Source organism: Rhagoletis pomonella, unplaced genomic scaffold (genome assembly GCF_013731165.1).
Source record: "Rhagoletis pomonella isolate Grant_MI unplaced genomic scaffold, Rhpom_1.0 Rhpom_scaffold_00011, whole genome shotgun sequence".
NCBI classification, from domain to species: Eukaryota; Metazoa; Arthropoda; class Insecta; order Diptera; family Tephritidae; genus Rhagoletis; species Rhagoletis pomonella.
In genome coordinates this window covers 29,677,034-29,703,509 of record NW_023458565.1, presented here as the reverse complement: position 1 = coordinate 29,703,509, position 26,476 = coordinate 29,677,034, and the positions used below count along the sequence as shown (strand labels likewise).

Here is a 26,476-nt window from a genome sequence, read left to right as displayed (position 1 = left end):
GTTTTCATATGTTAATGCTTTAATAAATGCATTTTCTATTTGAATGTATTGTCAGGAATGTATTCCAAGTACCATTAAGTATTTTAAAAACAAAAAAATTTTGACTTTCGTCCAGCTAGATCTGCTATCTGAACCACTGTGCGTTCTCGAGATATTTGCAAAAACATTAGATCGATTCCGTTTTGTTTTTGTGCTGTAAAGTTGTTCAAAATGTATTGTCAAGCTCAAATTTCATATTTATTTTTAATTTATGTTTATCCATCAACCCTAAAAATTTTAAACAAATCAAACACATGAAGTGTGAACCCCCTCCATTTTGGTATGGAACGTCCCATATATGTATAAGTGTATATTTTGATTGGCTGTGACTAAATAACTGCCTATGCTATACATTTTATTCAAATCATACAAATATACATATATGTACAAATAGGAGCCTTTAAAGCTAGCTTAAACTACCAAAACTACAAAAATAAACTAAACACTTAAAATTCTAGTAATCGCGCTCTTTTAACGCCAACTGCCAACCACTCGACGAACTCAAAACAATTTTCACTTCCAAACACAATTCCTCGCCAAATGGCAAGACTTCATAGGCCAACAATAGTTGGGCAATCACAGATTTCATCAAAAGCATGGTGTACCTTTGAGCCAAACAACTGCGTGGACCAAGGCCCCATGCGAGCATTTCTGTATTTTCAGCGGCATCGACGGAACTAAAGCGTTCCGGCCGAAAACATTCTGGATCCGTGAAGAACTCTGATTGACGAAGTATTTCAAAAATATTTATATAAATTTCGGACTCAGCGGGTAGTACGGCATTTCGTAACCGCAAGTGTGCTAAAATTTAAATAAAGTTTTAAAATTTCACTATTTTCTGAGCTAAATGTGTCAAAACTTACTATAGTTGAAATTCCGCTTTAGATCGCGCGCGATTATTGGCTGTGGTGGATACAGTCTTAGCGTCTCATTAATTACGCACTCCAAATATTTAAGTTTCATCAAATTCTCTGCTGTAAAATCGCGTGCCACTCCCTTCGGCCAAACGCGCAACAGCTCCTCGAGCACTTTCTGCTGTACGCTGGGATGTCGTGAAATCATCACCAACGTAAATGATATTGCCGCCGGTGTTAGCAGGCAGCCTTGAAAGATGAACGTATTTAGCTCATCACAAATTTCCGCATTACTCAGCGACTCGCCGGCGATGTTAGCCGCAAGTAGTGCTTTCAAAAGTGTGTCACGCTGCTGCTGCGCCTGCGCTGCTTCAACGTGTGACTCATGCACTTGGATTGTGTAGATGGCGCCTTTCGATTTACCGACAGCTGTATAAGATGCGGCCGCGCGTTGCTCCGCGATCACTTCATGGTGTATGCGATTGATCGTCTGCAGTAGACGCTTCTGACGTCGCTTCTGCAGTGGACAGAGTATGCTGTAGATTGTGGCATTTGCAGAGTGTAGACTAAGAAAACGTGACGTGAAGAGTTGAATGAGCCTGAAAAATGGTACAAAAAAAACCAGTACTTATTTATTATGCAATTTCCTTATTTTGTGAGCTCAAAAAAAAACCCAAAAAAGGAAAACTTACGCCAAAACTGCTTCAGCATACGCCGCTCCGCTATCCGCTGTTTTCGTTAGCTCCACCTGTGCTTTCCCTTCTACGCCCACGGCCGTTGCTAGCAGCACATCAAGTATCGCTCTCTCCACATATGGTTGTATATTGAAGCTGCTTTTGCCATCGCATTCTCCACGCAGCCGCTCGATCAGCACTTGCGCTTGTACTGCAAACACCTCCGCAAAATCTGTTAGTGCCTCTGGTCGCAGCGCATGCGTGATTAGTTGACGACGCTGTTGCCACTCTTGATTATCTCGTCTCAACACACCGTTGCCATATACCGGTTGCAAAAGATTGTTGTAGCCCGTATTCAGATGATCTGCGCTATTTAACAGCTGCGTGACAAACTCGTAGTCAGCGGTGAGTATGAAGAGACGATCGAAAACCCAACAGCGTGAGAGCGTACCAAACTGGTCGAGGTATTCGCGTGACTTGGAGAGAAAATCTGCGAAAATTTCACTTTCATTTAATAAACACATACATTTGCTTGTGAATGCACTTTGAATAATGGAGGTTAGCAATTCTACAAAAAAATATATTTGGATAAATTTACATATGTACATATATTTTAATCTAGATTTGTAAGGGCCAGTTCGAAAGCTCTCGGGCAGCAGATGCAAAAATACAGCCTTAGTACCACTTTACTGCACTTCGTTAGAATTAATTTGAATAAAAAATTTAGGTTAACCGGAAAGATATTTTCAAGACTTTGCAGGACAGTTCTAGCATCTGTCTTTCAACTCCCAAAGTTCTCCGGTGAGGAAAAGTCTTTCATAAGACAAATTTCCACTCTAGCAAAAATCTACTTGCATATCGACGGCTGAGTGGAAGATCGACCTATCTTGGCAGCCGATTCGAAAACGCCCTAGGTCGTTCTTGATAAAAGCCATATACACCGCGACATCTAACATGATCTATTAAGCGTGACCCTCCGCCCTATATGGGAAGGCGTTTAACATTTCAAACGGCAGGAACATTCAAACAAAGGGAACATTGTCCCGTGTAGTACAGAGTGAAAGTTTAAGGTCCGCTCTGCATATTTTAAGTACATTTTATGAAGGACAGATAAATCATTTGGCTTGTCTCTGCCCTGAAAATTCAATCCAGTGTCTGTTGAATATTTTCTCTACTCAGTTATTTAGGATCCTCTTTATGTGGCTGACAAAAGGCTCCCACGAAAAGGTTGCGGACCATGAAATACTGCTTTGGTTCCTTGTTTCGCTAGGCAGTCAGCCACCTCGTTGCCATCATGTCCCTCATACGCCGGTATCCATCCTAGGAGGACTTTATTCTTGGCTCCGAGGGCGTTTAGGACATTGAAGCGGTCATGTGCCAGGAGAGCTGTCTGAGTGTCCGAAAAAAATTCAGATATATTTCGAAGCTGTGTCTCTTCTAAGGCATTATCTGCCGCAAATTTCTATTGATGGTGAGTTAACTACCCATTGGTATCGAGTTTTTGAAGTTCGGCCCAGATATACCAGCCCTAGTTTTACCATTATCTGGGTTTGATTCCGATGTGTACCAAACCTCCCCATCCCCTCCCTGCATTCCAGGGAGCTTGATCCGCAATGTGTACCTCAAATTTCTTAGAAATTACTAGTTATAGAAGTATTGCATCGCGCAATCGCAATGTGGGGTCATTAGCGAATTTCATTAGGACCTTCATCAGAACCGTCATATTTCCAATTTGCAGATTGGAGGTGTTTAGGATGCTCATAACCGCGGTAGTCGCCTGCTTTTCTATTAAAATAGGAATCCATCTCTTGCAACTTTATTAAATTTTTAGCCGTGCTTTTGCTATTCCAATCCCGTCATGGTCAGAAAACGGAACATCGTTGGGGCTGGGTATTTTCCCTATCTCCACAATTATGGCCACTGCTACCTGCTTTAGCACACTTTGGTCATCTGTCACCAGTCCACCGTTCTTATTTTTACATGAGCTCGCTTCGGGTTTTAAACCTTCCGAACTTTCTAGGAAACGTCTAGACCATTTTTGCTGTCATATGGCATCCTATGCTTTACGAACTCTTGACTTTCGACCAACTTCTTATTATCTTCCCTTTTTCAACTTTTGATAACGCTCTTTCATAGAATCGTTAGCGTCGTTCATTTCTGCGGCAGCTTCCTATTCCTCGTAATTCCAATTATTTTCGTCGGCTCGCTGGAAATCGATTAGGTACTTCCACAGCAAAGCGAAGGAAAAATTTCGTTTCATTACTGGCAGGCACTGGCTTGTTGAATAATGCTTTCCGAGAGCTGAAGCGGAAACTAAGTGACGAATTTGTTGGTTGTCACTTGAGATAGCAGCTTTTCAACGTCGAGTTGTGCATTTGGACGCATAACCTTTGCTTCAGTGAGATGAGTGATCCAAATCTACGTCAAGACCTCGAATCGTACGAACATTTAACGCGCTGTGAACGTAGTTTCCGTCTATCACCATACGACCGATGTGGTTTTTCGCTTCCCGCTTCGGTTACAACCTCGTCGCCTGGAGGATATTTGTATGATAGAATCGAAAAGCTTATAAAAACGTATCTTCTATCCTTCCGACACCGAGTTTGCGCTCCTTCAGATTGCACCCGTAATGCACGCCGTAAGATCTTGATCTCTTCCGTATGCATATTTGCCTTAAAGAATATATTTTCCTTAAATTTTTAGGGACTTGTGTGCCCACCAAACTATTTGCCCAAAAATGTTTGTCCACAGAAAAATCAAAAGCTAAAGACTACAATGAATGCCCAAAAATTATGAGTATTCTGAAGGGATCGATGGATCTATAGTTTTATATACCACTCCCTAACCAGAGATGTATTTTTATGAGAAGCTCGATGGCATGCCATTGGCAGCCAAGAGTTAACCGCCCTTAGGGAAAACTTTTTAGTAATATTTCTTGCTTGTGCGCACCTCTAGTAACGCGGCGACCAGACCGCAACAAATTAATAAAACAAATTTAAGTCGTTTACATTTTTTATGAAAGAGGGTTTTCCAAACGTATGTAAAAGTATTCTCTTTAAATGCTAATTATGCACACGATCAATTAACTTCACAAAGGAACACCCGATCACTTATTGCCACACTCACTTTTAGGCGTTAGCAGCAAGAACTTTTGCACTGATCCAATTAGCGGCAGAGCTAGTGGTCCACTGAGATTTGTGATGAGCGCACGTTTTCTACGCGACTTAAAATAATTCACAGCCGAGACGATCGTTAGCGAGATGAATATGCAAATCACGATCATTGCAACAAGTTGAACTGAAGTGTGAACACAAACTGAAAATCTCAAACAGCCAGCGAAAGATCCTAACCAAAGCCACACAACCGTCTTTCAGCTGCAAGCTGCTGTTGGTAACAAAATACACAGAGGTCTATGCGCACGATCAGCGTCACTGCTTCCACAAACTCCAAAGCCGCTTCCACTTCAATAAACTCAGCTGCTGGTGCTGAAAATTTTCCTGTGCAACTGCGTCAATATCACTTTCTTGGGGTACAGATTCATACACCGTAGTACAGGTGTCTTAATTCGAAAATACTTTAGTTAACATTTTAATAACACTAACTTTATAACGACTTTAATAAAGACTAGGTATTTCTTCCCCAGGAATTATTTTCTTGGCCAAACTGCGCAGATGTGAATTTATATCTATTTCCAGCAAATTCACTGTGGCTATAACTGACTATGTTTGCTTTGGTCGGTTGATTTTGTTTATTTGCTTATCGGCCGTTTGTGTTCGCTAGTTAGCGGTAATGAGTGTGAAAGTGTTAGCATGATGCTCAGCGTGCAAGTGAGATGACTATAAATAACTGCATACCAAGCAAACAAGATGTGTATCTTGTGTATGACGTAGTATGGAGCTCAAGTCAAATTTGCACTTTTCGGTCCAAAAACCAGGTGAATGAATGAATAATAAGAGTAGCTTTAGTAGGCCGACTTCAGCGTCAACAGCAGCCACTGAGTAGCGATGTGTGTCACTTAGCACTGATGTACGGAAGTGGATTTCGCAAGCGCACAATCGGAGCGCAAATCTCACGCTACAAGTTTGCAAACAAAAAAAAAAACGAAAGCAAATAGATATTAAATTTTGAATCTGTGCAGGCAGGTAGCTGAGATTTGAAAAACTACGAATACTTATTAAGTATAAGTACTGTGTAGCCTAGATACCGCTAACAAATTTTCGCACGTCTTAGTCTACTTGATTTCATATACTCGAACTTAGTTAGCGCGGATCGTCACTGGTTTAGATACATCAATCAAAAATCGATGTTATAACTTTAGGGATATCAGATACTATATCGACGGCTGGGTGAAACGTTGACCTATCTGGGCAGCCGGTTCGAAAACACCCTGTCTCAGCAAGTTTTTCAAGATCACCCTATTTCAGAATTTGGTTGAAGAACATCCAAATTCAGCAAATGGTTCAAGAACGCCCTGTCTCAATGTAAATTCAATATATCGGCAGATAGGGCGCTTTTTAACCATTTGTTCAATCAAATTCTGAAGTAGGGCGTTCTTGATCCATTTTCTGAGTTAGGGCATTTTCGAACCGGCTGCCAAGATATTTCCAACTTTCACTCAGCAATCGGTATAAGAAACTGCATTCTAAATGTAATAAGACGATATTTTATGATTATGGTCGCATAAGCCTCTTGATGGTCGCCACACCTTAGTGGGTGCCGCATGTACTGTCGCAAGTGCGGCTACACTCTCCACGTAAGGGCGGCTGGAAAGGGGCTATAGCTATGGTCATGTATCTGGTTATAGCACTGGCTTGTGGTAGTCGGATGGGGAGAAGAAAACTCCCTGCGAGGAGTTGTTGATTTTAGAAGACAGTCAGGGTGATGGATCTGACTTTGGTCTCATGCCATTTCTTGAATTCTTTTCTGAGCTTCCTTCCAATCTCCTTCCAATTAATTACTCCAACTCCAAGGTGGAACAACGTATGCTGAAGGATGAACGGCGAGGGGGGGTGCCTGTTTTCTAATATACGGACTCCGGATACTGGTCAGTCTCCAGTTTCAATGAGACTAGCTATGGTATCAAGATAACCGCGGTGTAGATTTTACTTTTTTCCATTTCCCGTTACGCGTGGGCGCAAACATTAAATAAAATAAATACAATTAAACTAACTTTGCAGAACGAGCCTGATGATGCTTAAAAATCATCACTCCCGGACCAAGCATGCACGATAGAGATCAGTCCAACTTCAGCAGCAGCTGCTAGTAGACTGCCTACCGCCACTCCCAGCGGAGCCATAGGGCACGCGAAAGAGATTCCGAGGTGTCGTCAGAAGCCATAGGGCTTCCAAACTCCGTCTGCATAGCAGGAGCTCCCGAACAAAAAGCCCAGCTGGGGTCCGAAATCTCTTCGTACTCAGATACTGGAAATACTATGGTCCTGTCTCAGGGCTAACCGATGTCGGCCCAATAGTGAAAGAAGTTGCTCTAAATGCTACTTCAGGCTTCGTTCACTTCAACTCCAGAGAGAGAAGATTCTTCCAGCGATCTCTAATTCGTGGAAAGTCAGGTGAAGAGGCACTCAAAACTATCAATTCCTAAAGGCATATGGCTCATGGTGTTCCAGACTGAAGTTTAAGCAGATAGCCAAGCAGTCATTCGGGCCCCCTCAAGCTCTAGTTGCGTTCGTCAAAGATATTTACCAACCTGACAAGGAAGAAAATCAGAAGTTGGCATAAGCTATGGAGTTGAGAGCTGCTGGGCCTTTAATAAAGTGTCAGAGGTCCACAGGCAAGATTAGAGCGACACAAGCTAAGAAGATAAAACGCAACGAGTGGGTGGCCATAAGGTGCATTACCGCCGTTTCTGTGACTGTACATAGCTAATCAATAGCCAAAGAACCGGTACTAACGTTAAGTATTGCGTAAGTTCCGATGCAGTAAGTGAAGTTACATCTACTTGGACAAACGCCGCAGTTGTTTACATGAACACGACCCCTGACGGGTCAGCTAACCGCACCCACCATCTACTAATGTCAAGCTCACATTTTAGATATATTTACTCTCTACCTGAGACCCTAAGTTACGTCCTAGGTCACATGTTCCTGTGGCACCTGTCTTCATCTTTTGATGCTCGCAATTGTGTTCCAATTTCGCTCAGCGATATATTGTGTGCTTGGTATTGTGGCAGTTACGATAACTAGCTCCATCGCGGTTTCGCATTTTGTTGATACGCGGTTTTGTACTTTGAACGACGATATGGAAATTTCCATGTCAACCGAATCATAACTGAGGTCAATAATGTGTTTTTAAAATTTCTTTATTCGGTTGACTTGGAATTTTATGGAATGTGGTACTGAAAAAACATTTTCGATCGCAGTCATAATTCTCCCAGTAGAAAGTGTTTTTTTTCTAGGAGTTCACTGCAGGAACTTTTTAACATATTTTCATCAGAACGTTATTTTTCTTGGTTTTTCATTATTCCTCTCCGCGTATGTATGTTTAACTAAAAAAGAAAGTTGAAATTTCATATGCCTTACATCCTTAGTCATTTGCTTTCAAGAATCTACTTTGCCCTAAAGTCGGTGGATTACTTACTAAAGGCATAGTATAATTTGAAAGCAACAACTACATCAATAAATTAGTGTTTATTTTTCATTAAGTTCCATAACTGCGAGTATTCTGTAGAGAAACAAACATGTATGGGTTAGGCTGGTCCTTAAAATACCAACATCTACATTTTATATGGGATGCAGAATAAAGACAACCACGAAAAATTCAAAATTTTCATAAAAATTTAAGGGTCCAATACCAGGTTTCGAAAAAATTTAATTTTTTTATTGCAAAACTTCGACAAAAGGTTGGCTTGAAATCTGATAGATTTGACATATTATTGCAACTTGTTCATATAAATTCATATCTGAGTTATAGCTGTCAAGATTTTTCGAATTTTTGTGATTTCAAGAAAAATTAGATTTTCTCAAGCCCCCTAAAAGTTAGAAAAAAAGTGAAATTTTCGTGGATATGTTTGTTTTGTACGTATCACAAAAAAGGTATGCCAAGATGTTCATATTTTAAGGACCACCCTAGCATGTTTATTCTTTGAAGCAATGAGTATTAACACACTTCTTTAAAACCTAACGAACAACGCCAACAGCAAGCAAATCTGTGGCACCGACTTGAATTTGAATAGAAAAACACCACCCCAGTTTAGAAACCAACAGCAACAAACAACTAGCGAGAAAACTTGCAATATTTTTAATGCATTTTATGTAACACTTAAAGAAAAACAAAAACAAAATAACATTTTTATGCCCATTTCCGTTGCAAAGACTGGAACGGAAATTAAAATACGAGCACAGCCAAGCTTTTCATGGTCATTACAAGCGCCTGCTGCTAACATTTTTATTATGAAATCTAATTAACACACTCGCCGCCTACACCCAAAACAAAAACAACAACAACAACAACAAGTGCAGAAACGCAGCAATCACATCTAGCCAACAATAACAACAACAAAGCTATCTAACTTAACGACTAATAACTTTTTGCTTGCTGGCTAACTGGCCGGCTGACGAACTAACTCGCCGCTTGAATGCTGAAGCAGTCGGTAGGTCGGTGAAGGGGTGAGTTGCTGGTTAACTGCGCCCTTTCTACGCCAAACGCCCACAGACATTTTAATTTTTTTCCGATTTTTTTTGCTGCGAGGTACATTGCTGTTTATTGCTTTTTCGTTTGGTTATTTATTGCTTTATTTGTATTTTTTTAGTTTTTTTCTTTTCTTTTTTGCATTGCTGTGCAATTCATATTTGGAGTTCGTAATGCGATTACGTTGCCGTAAAGTGGTCATTTGTCCGTCTGTTTTTTATCAACAGCAGGCGCGGCTTGCTGTATGCGGCAATAACAACAACAACTACAGCAACAACCATATATGTATGTATGCATTTTGCAGGAAAATTTTCATATCTTTGCCGTAACGGCAATTGCCGCTGATATGTCATTCGCACCACAGCAGAAAAGCAAACAACAACAATAAACATGTGCGAATTACGCTGAAAATGTACTGACACTTGTTGCTTTCAAACATGCCGCCGCCGTATTTGTTGTTTTTTTTTGCTACAATTGTAATAATTTAAATTTTCAATTCATTTGCATACATTAGACTGCATCACTCCTCATATAAAGAAAAAAATCGGTACTGTGTTTCCATTGGAATTATAAAATCTATTAAAGTTTAAGATGTCCACCAAAATATTTCGAAAAAATATTAAGACTTATGTGAGCCGATTTGAAGTAACTCCAAAAATGGAGTTTTTTATGAATAAAAATAGTTGCTTAAAGATATTTAAAGCCAAAGAAATACCCTCAAATGACAAAACGGTTTATGCTTAAAAAATTTGCATAAAAATATTTTTCAAAAAAATTTAAAAAAAATTTTTGAACGGAATCGAAATTTGTAATGAGATTTTTGGTGCTGTTTTTTTTCTTCTTTTAACTCTTAAAGAAATTATTTTTATTCATGAAAAACTCCATTTTTGGAGGTATTTTCAAATCGGACCAGCTCACGTAAATCTTAATATTGTTCCGAAATATTTTGGAGGACATCTTAAAATACCACACATTTTGTAATCTCGGCGGAAAAACCGCAACTTTTTTTTGGTGATGCAGTCTAATGTACATATGTACGTATGGAGGTATTTAACAGCAAAGACAAAATTGAATGAAATGAAAATTCAGAGCAGACGAGATTTTTCATTTAATTTTACATACCTGAATATGTAGTTAAACGAGCATGTCGGAAAATGCAATTTGCGCATTAATTTAATTGCTTATCGGCCGACTGATAGTGGGGGTTTACTGTGTTGCATGCTTTCGTATGAAAATTTTTTTTTTTGTGAATTTAAGTAAAATTTGGACAAACAATTTGGAAATGTGTGAGTGTGGATGGTATTGACGAGACATCAAAATGATCTAATCATTGCTTTATTAAATACAAACAAGCAATCAATCGAACAATTAGCCAAGATTTCTCGATTAAGGCGCTAATTGAGCTCGATTCACTACTATACATACATATGTATATGTACAAAATTTCAATTATTTAATGCTGTTTGAGGTACGTTCAATTTTGATTTTGAGCGGTTTTTTAGAAGAAAAAAAACTACACTCATGGAAATGATATTTATAACCCAACAGGGTGGAAATTTAAATTTTACCTAATTTACGTGATTTTTAAATTTTACCCAATGACGAATAATGCCAAATTTGTCAATAAAATTTTTGTCATTTAAGTATATGCACTTGAAAAGTAAATGATTTTTTTTTATATAACAACCCTTTTGATTTTTAATTTGGCTTAAAAAATTACGGTGAGGGTGCTCATTTCGAGTAGTTTGATACAAAACCATGTTTTAGAAAACGGGTATGTTGTTATAGTTACACAGCTATACTCATGGCCTCCCAGAAATGCAATGGGCGGGACAAGGCAAGAAACACGTGGTGACTAACACAGTGAGAGTGGAGACCAGTATGCTGGCATATATATATTTATAAAAAAAAAAATATTTATTGGTTCAAAAATGTTGGTAAGGCACTGTGCCAATGGTAACTATAGGTGAGTACCTCCTCTGCATAATTGTCATGTAAGGTATTCGCATCTATTAGTAAAACACGCGATGGATTTGAAAAAGAAATCTCGTATTTTTATTTAATGGCCTATTAAAGTTTTCATGTAAGTAGATTTAAAAACTGTGGGAAAAAATGGTTAAAGTAAATATCTGAGCGAAATTGAAGGTTGCGGTATATGTTTGTAGCAAAATTTCATAAGAAATATTTTCGTAGAACATTTTAACCCATTAGCTCCCACCTGAAAGGGTCGTTTTGTCGCTTACTTCAAGAAATGCCACAAAAAGCAAATTTGGAGGGTTGTTAGAGGATTGTCATATTTTAGAAAATTATTCTTCGCAAAATTTTACTAGGAGTCTTCTCAGGCGAAAATTTCATGCTAGGCTTCGCTGAATAATTATTCCGATAGGAAAAATAAAATAACCATAGCTGACCGTATGTATGTATGTATCTCCGCTAACCAATATTCTTTCCAATCTTACATTATAAGTAGCACTTACGTAAATGAGCGCTCATCATTCGACCAGTCAAGCATTTTTCTCATTTTCCACTTGTCACTGAGTTGTGAAATGCAATAATTTTCAAAAAGAAAAACCAAAAAAAAAAAAAATCTTTTAAATAACCACTTTTTGCATCCTACTTGCACTAAGGCATTATTTTCCAATTTTTTTCGCTATGCCCAGCACTTTGTCTGTTTGTTTTTATACCCGAGCGCACTTGTGCACAAGGGTATATTAATTTTGTTCACATAACGGTTGTTTGTAACAGCCAAAACGAATCGAGATAGATATAGACAAATGTATACATAAATGATCAGGATGAAAAAAGAAATCGATTAAGCCATGTCTGTCTGTCCGTCCGTCTGTCCGTCTGTCCGTCTGTCCGTCTGTCCGTCTGTCCGTCTGTCCGTCTGTCCGTGTACACGATAACTCGAGCAAAAATTGAGATATCTCAACGAAATTTGGTATGTAGGTTTCTCTTAATCCAAGGTAGGTTGGTATTGAAAATGGGCGAAATCGGACTTTAACCACGCCCACTTCCCATATAACGGTAATTTCCAGAAATACGAAAACTGCGATATTTTAGTAACTACTGAAGATAATTCACTCAAAATTGATATTTACAATAATTTTTAGACAAAAAATAAGAATATTATAAATTTTTGGAAAATGGGCGTAGCCACGCCCACTTATGGTTACATGTGTATATCTTGGTAACCGCTGCACCAATTTCTTCCAAACTTGGCACAGTTGTTGGCCTTCGCATAACATACCAAATGGCCGAAAATTTTTAAAATCGCTCAATAACCACGCCTACTTCCCATATAACGGTAATTTTCAGAAATACGAAAACTGCGATATTTTAGTAACTACTGAAGATAATTCACTCAAAATTGATATTTACAATAATTTTTAGACAAAAAATAAGAATATTATAAATTTTTGGAAAATGGGCGTAGCCACGCCCACTTATGGTTACATGTGTATATCTTGGTAACCGCTACACCAATTTCTTCCAAACTTGGCACAGTTGTTGGCCTTGGTACAGCATAAAAAACCCCCGAAACTTTTTAAAATCGGACAATAACCACGCCCACATCCCATATAACGGTAATTTAGAGAAATACAAAATCTTCGATAAATCATTAAATATTGAAGCTAATTTTTTCAAAATTGATGATTGCAACAATTCTTTACCAAGAAATACGTTTATGACAAAATTTTGGAAAATGGGAGTGGCACCGCCCACTTATGATCACATATAAGTATACCGGTAACCGTTCTACCAATTTGTACCAAACTCGGTATGGTTATTGTACTTGCCACGTGTAAGTAAAACGTTGAAAATTATTGAAATCCGACTAATATAACGGCCGATTCTCATATAACGGTAAATTTAAGAAATGCTTGAAACTTCAATATTTCGAAATTGAAGGACGCTAATTTACTCAAAATTGTTACAACTCGGCTTACCATCTAGCGGAAGGTTTCGGAAGGGTGAAAAAACATATATTTAATACTTGCGCCGGGTATTTAATGTTCGGCTCCGCCCGAACTTAGCCTTTCTTACTTGTTATTGTTGCTGTTGCTGTTGTCATCGCCACAGTTGCTATTTTATGTTAGTTGTGCGGCTTTTGCGGTTTAAAAAGCCATTAAAAATGTAATTATGTTGATAAATACCTTTTTATTTCGCATAACTTCCTGCCGTTCCTACTGCCTTCCTCATTCCTCTGCCGGTCCATCAGCTGCATACTCAAGTACTGTCTATTCTTCCACGTTGTTGGCCACTTTTGCCTTCCAGCCATTCTCAGCTATTTGTTGCATTTCTTTCAGCCACTTGCATTCTACTCCAATTCTTGCCACTACAATTTGCGGCTTGTTTGTATTTGCTATTGTTGTTGTTGTTTTGATGTTGATGACCACTTTTATGCCGACACTTGGCTTTTTGGATGCCACTAATTCAATAAGAGTTGCCTCTTAGCGTCGCAGCGTTGCATCCTGCGGGGGCAAACGAAAAATATATATTTCATAAAATATTTGCAATTTCTGTGGGGAATATTACTCATTCGAATGAATGAATTTGTTAGCTTGGAGTTTGGAGGGAAGGCAATTTTTTCGGCTTTGCTTGAGCATTCTGTGTGAAATGTGGGCTACATTTTTTTCGGTGCATTAAGGCATTTGTGGAGCATCGAGTTAGACAAGTGGAAGTTAAGTGTAGGAAAATATTTAATTTCAATACTTTATATGTATACTTCCAAAGGGCACTCGAATTACTTAGACATTTCTTCCGAAATTGTGTCTTAGAATATTTATTTAGATTAAGCTTCAGAAAGCAATTTCCACTGGCGCATGATTGACATGATTGTCAACTTTTTGTGGATGCGTTCATGGATGGCAATTGGGATTGATAACATAGCCAGCCAATTTCAATGAAAATTGGGGTCCTCTTCCAAACGGTTGGAAACCGAATTAGAAACAAAAACGATGTTGCCAATTGTCATAGAATTTGATCACTTTAGCATTTCCTGCCTTGAAGAGGAAGGACGCAAGAAAACTTGTATACTTCTGCCACACGCCTTTAAGGCTATGAGGCTTTTAAGTTTAGAGAAGAACACCTGCGCGCTTTACCACCTAAAAATCTGCAGCTTTTTTCAGCACTTTTCTTTAGTATTAATTCCGATAAAAAGTATGACATTTTCATATGCCAAATATTTAAGTTTGGACATGGCTAACTGCTGTTAAGCCCCAGGTGATGAATTGAAATGATAAAAATTAGTGTTATCATTGCACAATTATACCCAAAGTAATTCCAAAATTATCAATTCTTTGAACCAATAGTACCCCCAATGGGTATAAAAGCGTATAGCGAGCCACTGTTCAACATAACTTTGTTAACAAAGCAAACGTTAAAGTATCAAAATGAAAGTAGCTGTACTCGCTGTCCTCCTCGGGCTGTGCCTGGCACTCGCTTCGGTGAGTAGAAAAATTTCAACATTTTTCACAAATATCCTCGACTACCTTTAATGTTCCACTACTTTCTTATTCTTAGGCCAACATCGATTACTCTGTTGAAAACGAAGAACCACAGGAGTTTACTGCCTTGGACTACGCCGATACGCTCGCCGATGAGGAGGCATTCAGCATTTTCGGCTTCTTCTACTTTACACTCAAAGCCGCTTTACGTACGCTCAAAGGCGTTAACTGTACCATCAAAGAAGTGCTCAGCATACAAACTGCGGGTGTGGATTTCTTGAATGATGTTAAGGATTGCAACTCTGGTGCTTTAAAGAGCTTGAATACGCTCGTTAACCAAGTGCAAGCTGTTGTGAGTACCTCCAACGACATCATCAATTTGAACAGCAATGTATGCAACAATGGTGCACTCGACGATGAAGCGGATGCCAAGAAGACCACACCATCGAAGTGCTTCTCGAAGTTGTTAGGCAAATTGATTACACTCAAGAAACAGGTCGCCAACACTGTGTCCTTGGCGAAAAAGTTGCCATCTACTCCAAGTGAATATGCCGGGTGTGCTAAGTCCACAGTGACTGATTTGATTTCGGTGTTCACCAATTTTCCCACTAACATAAAAACTTGCTCCAAATTGAAAATTTAAATATGTTTGTAGTTTTGAAAAATTCTATTGATTATAATGCAAACTTAAAAAAAAACCGGTTAACGATTTCATGCAATTTGTTAGTTTTATTAAACCACTAGGGGATCTATTCTTTCTTTAAGCCCCACGGCTCAAAAATTGCTAATGGAGTTGGAGCTGCGGAACTCTCAGACTACTGAGGTATTTTTCTGGTCAAAATCTACAGCTGAATTAGCCCCTCCTAGCTCTTGTGTGAACATCTCAAGGGTTAATCAGTTGCAGCTGTGATCGATGACAAAGTCGCTTTGCGTACAATAATGCAGAGATAAAATAGATGAGCTCTTCTCCACAGACGAGACGCTATTTTCTGGGTGCCAGGTCACAAAGAGGTAAAAGGGAATAAGGATTTTGGCTATCAGGGATAAACTTGCTGCTGAACGATTTGGCACAAATCTGCGCTTCTCTGAACTATTTAGGAAAAAAATCAGATATGCTAAATACATCTAAGGCGGAAAATTTATATGGGATGGATTAAGATCTTGCAGATCTCTCTTACAGCGCAAAAACCACTAAATATCTCCAAACGTTCTCAAAGATAGACCACACTGTATTGGTTGTGGTACTTATAGGACACAGTCTAACACCATCTTATGCAGCTAAGTTAGGATTGGTGCATAGTGATAAGTGTATGGCATGTAACGACGACAACGCTAGAGGCACAAAGGGGATGTTAAACCTTTGCCATTGTCTGGTCTTTATTCTGGCTGGCTGACCGCGCTACATAGACCAATAGGTGTCTAGTGATGCCAGTTCGAGACAGAAGTCTTAGTTAAATATATTTGAAGTAGACATCATTTGGAAGTCAAGGCTTTTTGAGAATTTCAGAAGTGCTTGAAGCCCAAGTATTGTCACGTCTTCAAGTTTATTAAATTCTGGAGCTTCCAAACATTTCAGGGTCTCTTCGTGGCAGCGATGTAATGTAATGTAATTTTTTTTGGGTGCAACGGAAACAGGGACACCACCCAAGAAGTTACTATACTTATAAAAGCTACTTATAAAAGCTTAAAGTATCTTGGTAAAATTTCTAACCTTAAGGGCATCGACTGTGGAAGAACTGAAGTATTGCGGTCTTAGTCTCGCGCTAATGCTGGACATGATGTTCTCCGACGTCTCTTCATCTGCAAAGACGGCAAATCGTCTCTATGGTAGTGGTTATGGCCGGTTAGGTAACCAATAAGCAAGTTGATGTAGACTTTGTTCAAAAGATTTATATCGTTCCTAGCAAAAGGATAACCAAAAAGGCTGGCCTATCTAAGGCATAAGCCGTGTTTGTATCTCGTTTTCTAGCCTACACGGGGCTTTAGAGATTTTGCAGGTTTTTAGCGCCTTTCATCTCGATATGGCCTGCCGTTTCATACCCTCGTCTATCTGGTAATAAAGGTTTTTAGAGGTTTTGGAATATTATTATCTTATTCTAGATCTCATCTACTATTTCGTTACCTGTAATATCCTTGTAGTCTGTTGTGACTACGTATCTTTTGGCTATTAAGCTATGGGCAGTTTTTATTTGTTTGATTTCCCTTACTGCAATCAGTCTTCCCGCGGACTTAGCCGCAAAGCTCCTTGCCACAAGGTCGATATTGATTATTTTTTGTAGCGTTTGAGAGACGTTGAACACTCTCCATTGGCTCAAGATAAGTTCTGTTGCGGTCCACCACCAGTAGTACCAGTGCTTTAGTGCAGGGGATAGGCTTCAAGTAACACCCAGCATCTTTTTGCAAGCGTAGAGCGAATTACTCGCTTTTTTTCACTCTGTCCTCTACATTGCACTTCCACTGTAGTTTACAGTCCAGGATTACCCCAAGGTACTTGGTGCGGTCTTTTGTCAGTGTGAGTTTGGTACTGTTCAATTGAAGGAGTGTCCACACAGGAATCTTTTAGTTTCTTATAAAAAGTAATATATCTGTTTTATCTGCATTAATCCCAAACCCTGCACGAGTACTCGATAGGTTAAATTTAGGTTAGGTTTAACGTTAAATTTCTGCCTAATGTTCACTAGGTTTCCCTATCAAACCAACTATACACAGATGATAGGAAAACGGTTCTGCATTTTTTCTAAAATTCATTTTTATTTTCAAAAGAGAAATTTCATAAAGTCTCTCTTTTAAAATCCTCTTTTAAAATCGGTTAAATATATGTACATTATTTTGCACCAATAAAATCCCCCTCCGCACCGAAAGAGTTTTCTTTCCGCCGAAAACACTTTCGTCCATGGCGCATTCTGGCCATTTAGTTCGTATTGATTTCCCATTAAAATGATAAGATCTCACAAAACGGCGGTACCATTTAAAATATGACATTAAAAATAATTCGCAAGGAAACCCCCCCAAATGCCGCCACAAGGCAGACATCGCTTCATGCGCAAGCTAACAGCGAAGCCTTTAGGAGTAACTATGAAATGCGTGTGAGTGGGTGCAAAAAAATTTCGGAAACTAATGACTCCGGTTATTACAAAAAAAGGAAGAGTGAAAAAGGTAAGGCCAAAAAATTTGCATAAATTATAACTTACCCAAATCGACAAGGGGCCATTAAGTATATACCTGTAAAGCAGCTTAAGAAGAAGGTGTCACAGTAGTAGCAAGCAAGAAGTAAAAATATTAGAGAGAGCAAACTGGTGATAAAGGAAGCACCGTCACATTGATTTATTTGCTGGCGAATGACACTTTACATTAAATGTGTGCAAAAATTCAATTACAACAATTTTATAAATCAATTTGAATTTTACAAACAAATTTCTTTATTGGAAATTGAAAACCATTCACTTGGAAATCAAAGCGTACCTTTTTGACAACGCCAACAACGAAAAGTTGCTGCATCAAAGGCATTGGAATTGCTTTTAACGGAGATGCGGCAGGAGTCAAAGGTGTGTCATATTGCACGCATGAAAAGTGCCCACTCTAGTTACGCGTACTTCAACATTTCCCCCTTCACTCCTTACCGCTTTGTTGTTGCTGTTGTAGGCGAGTAGTATTGCATTGCTCATTGCACATTTTTATGAGCAATTCGTGCAACTACCAACAAACTATGTACATTGGAATGTCTTTATGACGCCTGCCATTGGCAAGGCATGCTTCTTCCTCTTCTTCTTAGTCTTTTTCCTGTTCTTATTCTTGCTCTTGGCGCTCCTTCTTATGTGCGTCGTGTGTGCTTTCCTTGAAGCTGTTGACTTTTCTGTATGCTCAGCACGTTGCTGGCAATGTCCGATTTTTAAGTTGTTGCAGCAGAAATCACGTAGCCGAGTTGGTTCTCTTTGCTTTTGCCACATTGGAAGGGTAAATAATGTCGATGATTTGAGTTGAGATTTTCGCACGAACTGGAGAATACGAATGCGGAATTGCATTATCTGGCAAGTGCATTATGTGCACAGTGGGATGATTAACAACAAATTGTAAATAGAAAATTTAACTGTAAAATGAGTGGCTGATCTTTTAAGACTTACCATGGAAGTGCTTTTTTCCTTAACTCGATGTTGTCTTCAAAACTTGTATGCTGGACAATCTCCTATATCACTATATGTTTATCCTGGATTCATAACATTTTTCAAAAGCTTTTCTTTTACAACCAATAAAGATATCGGCCGTAGGGATACCACCCTATAATGTCAGGGCATAAGTCAGACGATGTCGAGTTCGAAATATTTAATATACATACGTGTAGTGTATATGTATACCTCGGATATCACACCAACAGAGCTGAAATCGAAAGTAAAGGGTTATCTCCCCGAAGTGACCGAAGCCTTACCTAACAGAGCCTTTTTACAACCTGGACAAAAGCGAAGAAACATTTTTGGTATCGCACAAGGAAATTAACTGGCCGGTTCTAAATTATACTGCGCATTTTTGGTCACCGGGGACCAGTAGGCAGCAGTGGGCGAAGCTATAGAGTTGTCAGAATATCGCACTGCGAACAGATGTCGCTTGAGCATCATTTGAATAGCGATGCCAAAATGTTCTCAATTATCGAACATTCCCAGGAAGCAATTTCTGCTCGACTGCTGCCGCAAAGCCTACTTCCAGGCTTGGCGGAAAGTGTTATGTCTGTAAATTTACAAGACCAAATCCAGGCATACATTACTCAAACACGACTCGATAATGTACCTACATGCCATCAGCGATATCTACGCACGCTCCTTGAATGTCGTAATTGGAGTTCAACCGCCACCTATCCGCGAAACTGTTACGCATCTAAGATCTGGATAGATATAGTCGACTACGACTTACCCAACACATTTCGGGCTTGTGAAGGTTCCCCACACGTAGTTACCTCTTCAATTGCTCGTCATACTCACTCAGCTGACACTCCTCTCCTTTTAGTCCCAACCCGTCAAGAGAGCAGGTTTCATAGGCCATGGTAGCCATTTTATGGACCCCAGTAAGGCTGTGGATGATACAGTTTGAACCACACGTTTTACGCGAGTGTCAGCCCTTTCGTTGACATCACTCTCATCATGGACCTGTATCCGCCGCAGGGTGACGCTGTTGATGCAATAGAGTTTTGCAGTTGCTCACAAGTCTTTATGTCATTTTGAATGGGCCTGCTTAATGCTGCCTGATTGTTCGACATGATATTTTTACTTTGGCCCACCTTCCTTGGACGATGACAAATCAAATTCATAAAATATTCTGATAATGTAGGAAAAAATATAATGTTGCATTTCCCTTTTCCCCTAATCCCTTATCTAAGCCTTAAGTACAATGGGTAACTATGGTAGAGGCCTTGGCTTTTTTACCTTCCACCCACAATTCCCCTGCAAAAAGTGGTACTAGAATAAATACCAACACAGGATCACACTTCCTTCCATCCCAAGTCTCGCAGTTGCAAGGCACATCAACACTCTTCTTTTTCAGCGCTCTCTATGAACCCCCTTGTAGAAGAAATTTATTAAAATAGGGAACACCTTTCTTTGGTGTGAAGAACAACAATATAATACCGATAGCGTTGTGTACAGGGTTGCCACTGGAAAAAAATAAAACTTACCATCCAATTGAAAAAAATCTACCATATCTGGAAAAAATCTACCAATATCATTTTAGTTATTTCAATAAAAAACTTACAGTTTTCTAATAAGGAACATTTTATTTAACTACGCTGTTTGAGATCATATAAGTTTTGTTTCATAAAGAATGCAGATATTCGGTTTTCGATCAATACAAACTTAAAGCTTAACAATTTATACATGTATGTAAAAAAAAGGAAGTGTGTGTAAAATTAACATTTTGAAAATTTACAAGAAATACGTATAAAAATACATGTACCTACATATGTGTGATTATTCACATTACCCAAGGCACATACAATTTTTGGAAATATGCTTTTTTTTCAAAATATTCCGTTTGTTTATATCTTGAAAATGCAATTGTGAATGTTGTTTCCAGAAACCCGCGATAAAGCATTCAATATAAAAGCTTGAAAAATCGTTTGCTTCACTTAAAAACAAATTCATCATTAAGGGCCTTTGGTAACTTTAACTAAAGTATGTACGTATGCACTTATGTATGTATTTACTTGAATGCTTCATTTGCACACCACACATAGTGTGGTTCGATTTTTTCAGTAATCAATTCTTTTGATAGCATTATTGTATCAACAGTACTTATATTTAGTTGGTTTCTAATCCTAGTTTTTATGAGGTTTAAGTCGGAAAACTTCCTTTCTGCAGCAGCAGAACGATGTGGTAGTGACAAAATATTAAATACGAAACTCGTGAGATTTTTAAAACATTGTTCTCCCAACCCATTTTTTTGCAATGAGACTTTTTCCCAAAAATCTATAATATCCATATCAGGCTGAAGGCCGATGTTGCTTAGCCTCAACATTTTCCATTCTGTATTAACATCTTCCGAGTTTCCTTCAACCAAATACGGAAATGTTGAAAGTAAAGGCAACAACGAAAGTTCATCATTTGAAATAACTTCAGTTGGAGTTATTATAGACAGATATTGCAAATCTTTTCTGGAAAAATCAAATCGCTTTTTAAATTGAACAATAAGCTCAACATAAAACTTTAAAATATATTCTTTAACTTCAATCACTTCGGATTGACAAAGACCGGACTTTTTCAGAAAGGTTTCTGTATTATTACCAATAAAGATTTGATCTATATTCAAAAACATGTCCTGCTGCGCCTTGCTTATGTTTTCAAACGTAATTTTTTCGTCGTTATAGTTATTTAGTTTTTCAAAATCAGTTAAAATTGAATTTACATCTAAGTTTTTTACAACACTGTTTTTCATAAAATTAGATAAAATAAGTTTAATGGTCATATTCACTCTTGAATAAAGGTAAGGTAGACGAATTTTTTCTGATTGGAAATCTTTGTTTAAATCATTAATTATTTTAAGAACATATGAAAGGAATAAGAAGTAAACCCTTAAAGAGGGATTCCCCATTTTTTTCGCCAATTTAGCCGCATTAATTCCATTCACTTCAATTACGTTGAAAATAAAATATAATTGCAAGGCATCCCATTGCTCAATAATTCGGTTAATCACTCCTTCTAATGCAAGCCATCGCGTGGTTGAGACGCCTAATATTTTGCGCGGCTCAACCTGACAATATTCTTGAAATTCTTTGAAATCGTATATTCGTTTGGCACTATGCGCAAAGAAAGTATAAATGCTTCGACATAATTTGTCTATTTCAATTGGTAGCTTTTTGCATGCATAGGCAGAACCATGATACAACTATAGTAAGGTAGAACCGCTGAGAGGCACTTTTATCATTTTTGACGTTTGTAAACCATTTAGTCTGCCGCTCTCATTTCCATTGTTTATTTTGGTTTTGTTTTTCCATTCAAACAAATCATAAATCAAAAATATTCTTATGAAAAAAACAACTTTTCAAGCGTGAAAAATTTAGATAAAAACACGATAATACTCAGATCTCAGTTCTATCATTTTAATTACATGTGAACTGGTATGTATATATGTTTATTTGTGCACATAATTTAATGTTGAGCGAAAGTACCGCCGAATTCTTTCGTGACATCGTTACTCCAAAGAATGGATGCTCCAATATTCACCGTTGCAAGGAATCTAACCTGTCCCAAATAAAACCAGTGGATTGCTTTAGTAGAGTTTCAGTACGCTTATATTCAAGTACCCTCTAATTCTTTGGTAACATCTTCACATATATGCACTTATGTATTTTCAAATTTGCAAATGTTTGTGTGTATCTGCACAAATAAAGTGAATAATAGAATCCTTTTGGGAAATAAAACAATTGGCTTGGAAATTTTATGTCATGATTTTCTTCATTTTTTTAATACATTTTTCTCGATTTTCAGGCTTCTTGAGGTACCTGATTTTAAAAAATGTCCTTCCAACAAAGAATCTCTTTTTTACATCATCATCAATTTGGATATGTTTTGAAAGATTTAACAATGTTTTTAAATAACCTGGATTAGTGTTTAAGGTATTACTATTATGTTTAACAAAAACTCCATTTAGGTTTTCTAATATTGTCATAAAACTACTGGTTGGCTTATACAGACCACCTTCGGACAATTGGTTAACAAAAGTGAAATTCGTTTGCTGTTCTTTGCCGGTCCTTTCACCAAAGTTCGAAAGCTTTAGTTTTGATATGAGGTATCCACCAAAGTTTTCTAGACCATCGTATTCGACGTCTTTTAATGTCGATACAGTGGTTTCTACCTCTAACGCATCCTGTTCCTCAGAAATCTATATTTTAAATAAGTAATTATATGATATAAATTAGTTTGCTTCCTTATATACCTCTGCGAGTTCCTCAGGTGTATTTTCAAAATTTTCTAAAATATCCTTGTACAATCCTTGAGTCAAAAAAGCTTCATCGAGTTCGATGCTGGTGAGAACTTGATCTTCAGTTGATTTAACATTTGCATAAGCGCTCAGTGTATGTTCATTGCGGCCTATTATAGACATACAAATGTATGTACGTAAGTATTTAATTGCATTTGTAGTTACCTTTTATAGATCCGAACAAGGCTTACCTAATATATACGATCGGAGTCTGTATTTGAATTCCAACGGAGAAGGATGATCATGGAGACCCCCTTTAGTCCTTATAGCGCTAAAAAAATTTTCCAGGCAGTCCTGATTCAATTTTGCCGTTAACAAAAATTTCATATCGTACTGCTCCTTGAGATATCCGTAAAAAGCGGGCAAGGCCTTATTGTTTTGCAAAATACCCCTTTGGAATGGCAGCAACGCTCGGTTGGGGCGTAAATTTAGTAACTTTGGTATGACTTCATTCATACGTTCGATTGGACGCATTTGCTCGGACATACAAAGGCCAAATGCCGTGCACAGCGGTCGCGAGTCATGTTGTATACAGCTTATGTTGAATACATCAAACCAATCATTTATTATTTGAAATAGCTCCGCGCACTTCAAAAAGTCGTCAACATCTCTACACAACCCATGTTGGGCTGTTCTTATTAGAGCGCTGGCACATGTATGTGAAAACAGTTTAGTTGCATAACGCACCTTTTGTCGCTCTGGAAAATTAGAATTTAAAACTCGGATTTAAATGCATACATACATACACATGAACTTTTATGTATGAGGCAGATACGCTTATACATTTATTTACCTGCCCCTTTCACATTCAGCATCTCTAAAGTCAAGGTTTTTGTTATCGTGAGGTCAGAATCGCAAAGAGATAGTAGTTCTTGTACAATATATTTGCTTAGGAACGTGTTCTTATAAATAACGCCAAACATACTGGTTTTCGGCCCCAAGGTCGCTGACGACTGCAACAACAGTAAACCCGATTGCATACAGTTTTGAGATGATTTCCCTCATGCAGGCCTGTGTCATTTTTGAGTCGAAATCATAGTAGACAGGCTGCTTCCAATGCCGACGAAGGCCACGTACCATTGCAACCTGCACCTGCCTCTTTGGTGCAATTATTATATCGCTTTTCCTATCAAAACACCACTCCTCGCGAACCTTCATCTCATCGAACGACAAGACGCATATTTTGTCTTCAAACTCTAAATCTACACCACTCATATGTCTTAGAGTTTCCTTTTGGATGCCAGGTTCCACATCAAATTTTGCTGACCACCTTCTTAATGTAGTTGGAGAAGGTAATGGGTAGCCCTTCTTGCGCAAGAGTTTGTAACAACGAGGACCAGCCGCATAAATACAAATCGCCGAAGATATATCATTTATATCATATCGAGGCGAAATGATAGCTTCCTGCATGATCTTTTGCTGGGTTTCTGTAAAACATGAAGGCCTCGATTGCTGCAGCTCTAATTTGAACTTTAAGGTAGCATTTTCTTCGCAGAGCCGCTGAATTACTTTTTTTAATTCAATATTTTCCATAAAGTAATGGTCAATGTAATCGCTATTAAGAGTGGTATGAAATTTGAGAGATATTGACAACTTATAATATTAGTTTTATGATACAAACTCTGTTTGTGTAGCAATCGTATCTTGACTATCCGTGGATGCTTCTTCCCCTCCAGATGCCACTTCTATATGCGACTGCATGGCGTATTGCACAAGCGTACTAACAAGAAAACATTGTCACTTTTATACACTAATCAAGGAATATATTTACTTTGGGACAGCACTTTTAGAAAGCATGACTTTTTGATTGCGGTACAAAAGGTCCTTTTTGAAAAAATGTATCGAACATACGAATGGACGGTTGGGTAAGTCCTCTTTGTTGATCCCGCAAACCTCAATCCATTTTTGCCGCATGTAAGGGATTTGGGGAAAGTTAAAAAACTTTATATCCGTTTCCTTACACAGATGGATGGTATTTCTGCAACCCTTATAAATGCAGGTCATATTTTATGGCTAACTCTTTGGGAAAGGCCACAAATTCAAAATAAACTTCTCGTACAAAAGTTGAAACTTGAAATAAATTTTTTTATAATGATATTACATATTTTGTTTTTACTTGGCATTTGTTTCCTCTCTTGAGAAAGCCCTTATAATGCTGGCAAACTTCAAAAAAAAATCATGGCCGACGAATTGAGAGAACGGTTCTACCTTACTATGTTTTTATCATGGGCAGAACACAGATGCAAAGAATGACACGAGCATTTTATGTAAAATATATCCCCATCTTTCATAAATTTCGCCTTTAGGCCACCCAGTTCCCCTGCCATAACATTAGCTCCGTCAGTTGCTAGCCCTATTACATTCTTTAATGGGATGTTAGTTGCAGAAAAAAAATCATTGATGTAATTATACAACGAATCGGCATCCGTTTTAGAAACTTCGATGAGACTTAGAAACCTGTCTCGCACTTTATGAGCTAACTTGTCATAATATCTCACAACAATAACTAGCGATTTTTTACTGCTGACGTCCTTCGTTTCGTCGATGATACAAGAAAATTATGTTGTTTGAAGAACGGACACAATGTTTTCTTTTGCCTTAGCTCCCAAGACATCAGTCAACATCTTTGATTTTGTTCTGCCGCATTTAAGAGCCGCTGCTATTTTAGAATCCGGACAGCACTCACTTAGCAATTGAGGCAAAAAGTCCATTAACAAAAAAGATAAATTGTGCTGTATGCAAAACATAGTCAGATTTAGTTCGGCATGGTAAACTTTCTTTTTAAAGCTGGCCTGATTCGTTTTTAAACATTGTTTAATTTGTATTTGATTTTTTTTTCTTCGCAACATTTCGCAAATGCTTTTTTAAAGAAGCGTGATTTTTGAGTTGACTGTAGTGGCTTACCAAATTAGTATCGCAGGCGATACAATAGCACTCGCCATTTTTGTTCCTAAGCCAAGAAAATGTGGCCAGCCACTCCGTCCGAAACTTCCTCCTGGTCTCAGTCTTCCGTTCGTCGCTCGAGCTTAAAATAATAAAAAATTTTAGTAAATCATGCAAAATACACAAAATGCCTATGTGTGAACCTGCTCTCACTGCCACTGTCCGTCTCTGTATTTGCACCTATCGGGACGTCTTTTCGTACAACAAATCTGCGGTATTTATTAATTAAATATTTCATATATACAATCACATTTTCTAATTACATACCTGTCCATTTTTCTTTTTACTAATTCAATTCTTCCACCACGATTTCAGTTAAATGCATTTTGAAACCAGCTAGGTATGTTCGCCCTTTGTTGATATACATAAAAAGGTGAATATTAATCCGTTCGAAAACTAATGTAATAAAGTAA

General features: G+C 38.1%; 2 protein-coding genes across 2 annotated transcripts; one reads left to right on the top strand and one right to left on the bottom strand.

The window, feature by feature from the left end:
• Positions 1-325: 325 nt before the first annotated feature.
• On the bottom strand, positions 326-5,283 carry LOC118746932 (probable cytochrome P450 316a1). The gene is made up of 4 exons (XM_036480920.1): positions 4,694-5,283; positions 1,586-2,057; positions 903-1,492; positions 326-840 (listed from the first exon to the last, which is right to left on the bottom strand). The coding sequence occupies exons 1-4, from the start codon at positions 4,848-4,850 to the stop codon at positions 494-496; spliced, it is 1,566 nt and encodes a 521-aa protein (XP_036336813.1). The 5' UTR covers positions 4,851-5,283; the 3' UTR covers positions 326-493.
• Positions 5,284-14,606: 9,323 nt separating this feature from the next.
• On the top strand, positions 14,607-15,303 carry LOC118746966. The gene is made up of 2 exons (XM_036480961.1): positions 14,607-14,660; positions 14,737-15,303. The coding sequence occupies exons 1-2, from the start codon at positions 14,607-14,609 to the stop codon at positions 15,301-15,303; spliced, it is 621 nt and encodes a 206-aa protein (XP_036336854.1).
• Positions 15,304-26,476: the final 11,173 nt, after the last annotated feature.

Bases quoted from the DNA above. Each gene is read 5' to 3' on its own strand.
- LOC118746932 (XM_036480920.1), bottom strand. From the start codon at position 4,850: ATGATCGTGATTTGCATATTCATCTCGCTAACGATCGTCTCGGCTGTG. The intron at 2,058-4,693 runs GTGAGTGTGGCA...AAATTTTCGCAG, and splicing joins CTTGCTGCTAACGCCTAAAA to ATTTTCTCTCCAAGTCACGC. The intron at 841-902 runs GTAAGTTTTGAC...TTTAAATTTTAG, and splicing joins AAAGCGGAATTTCAACTATA to CACACTTGCGGTTACGAAAT.
- LOC118746966 (XM_036480961.1), top strand. From the start codon at position 14,607: ATGAAAGTAGCTGTACTCGCTGTCCTCCTCGGGCTGTGCCTGGCACTC. The intron at 14,661-14,736 runs GTGAGTAGAAAA...TCTTATTCTTAG, and splicing joins TGTGCCTGGCACTCGCTTCG to GCCAACATCGATTACTCTGT.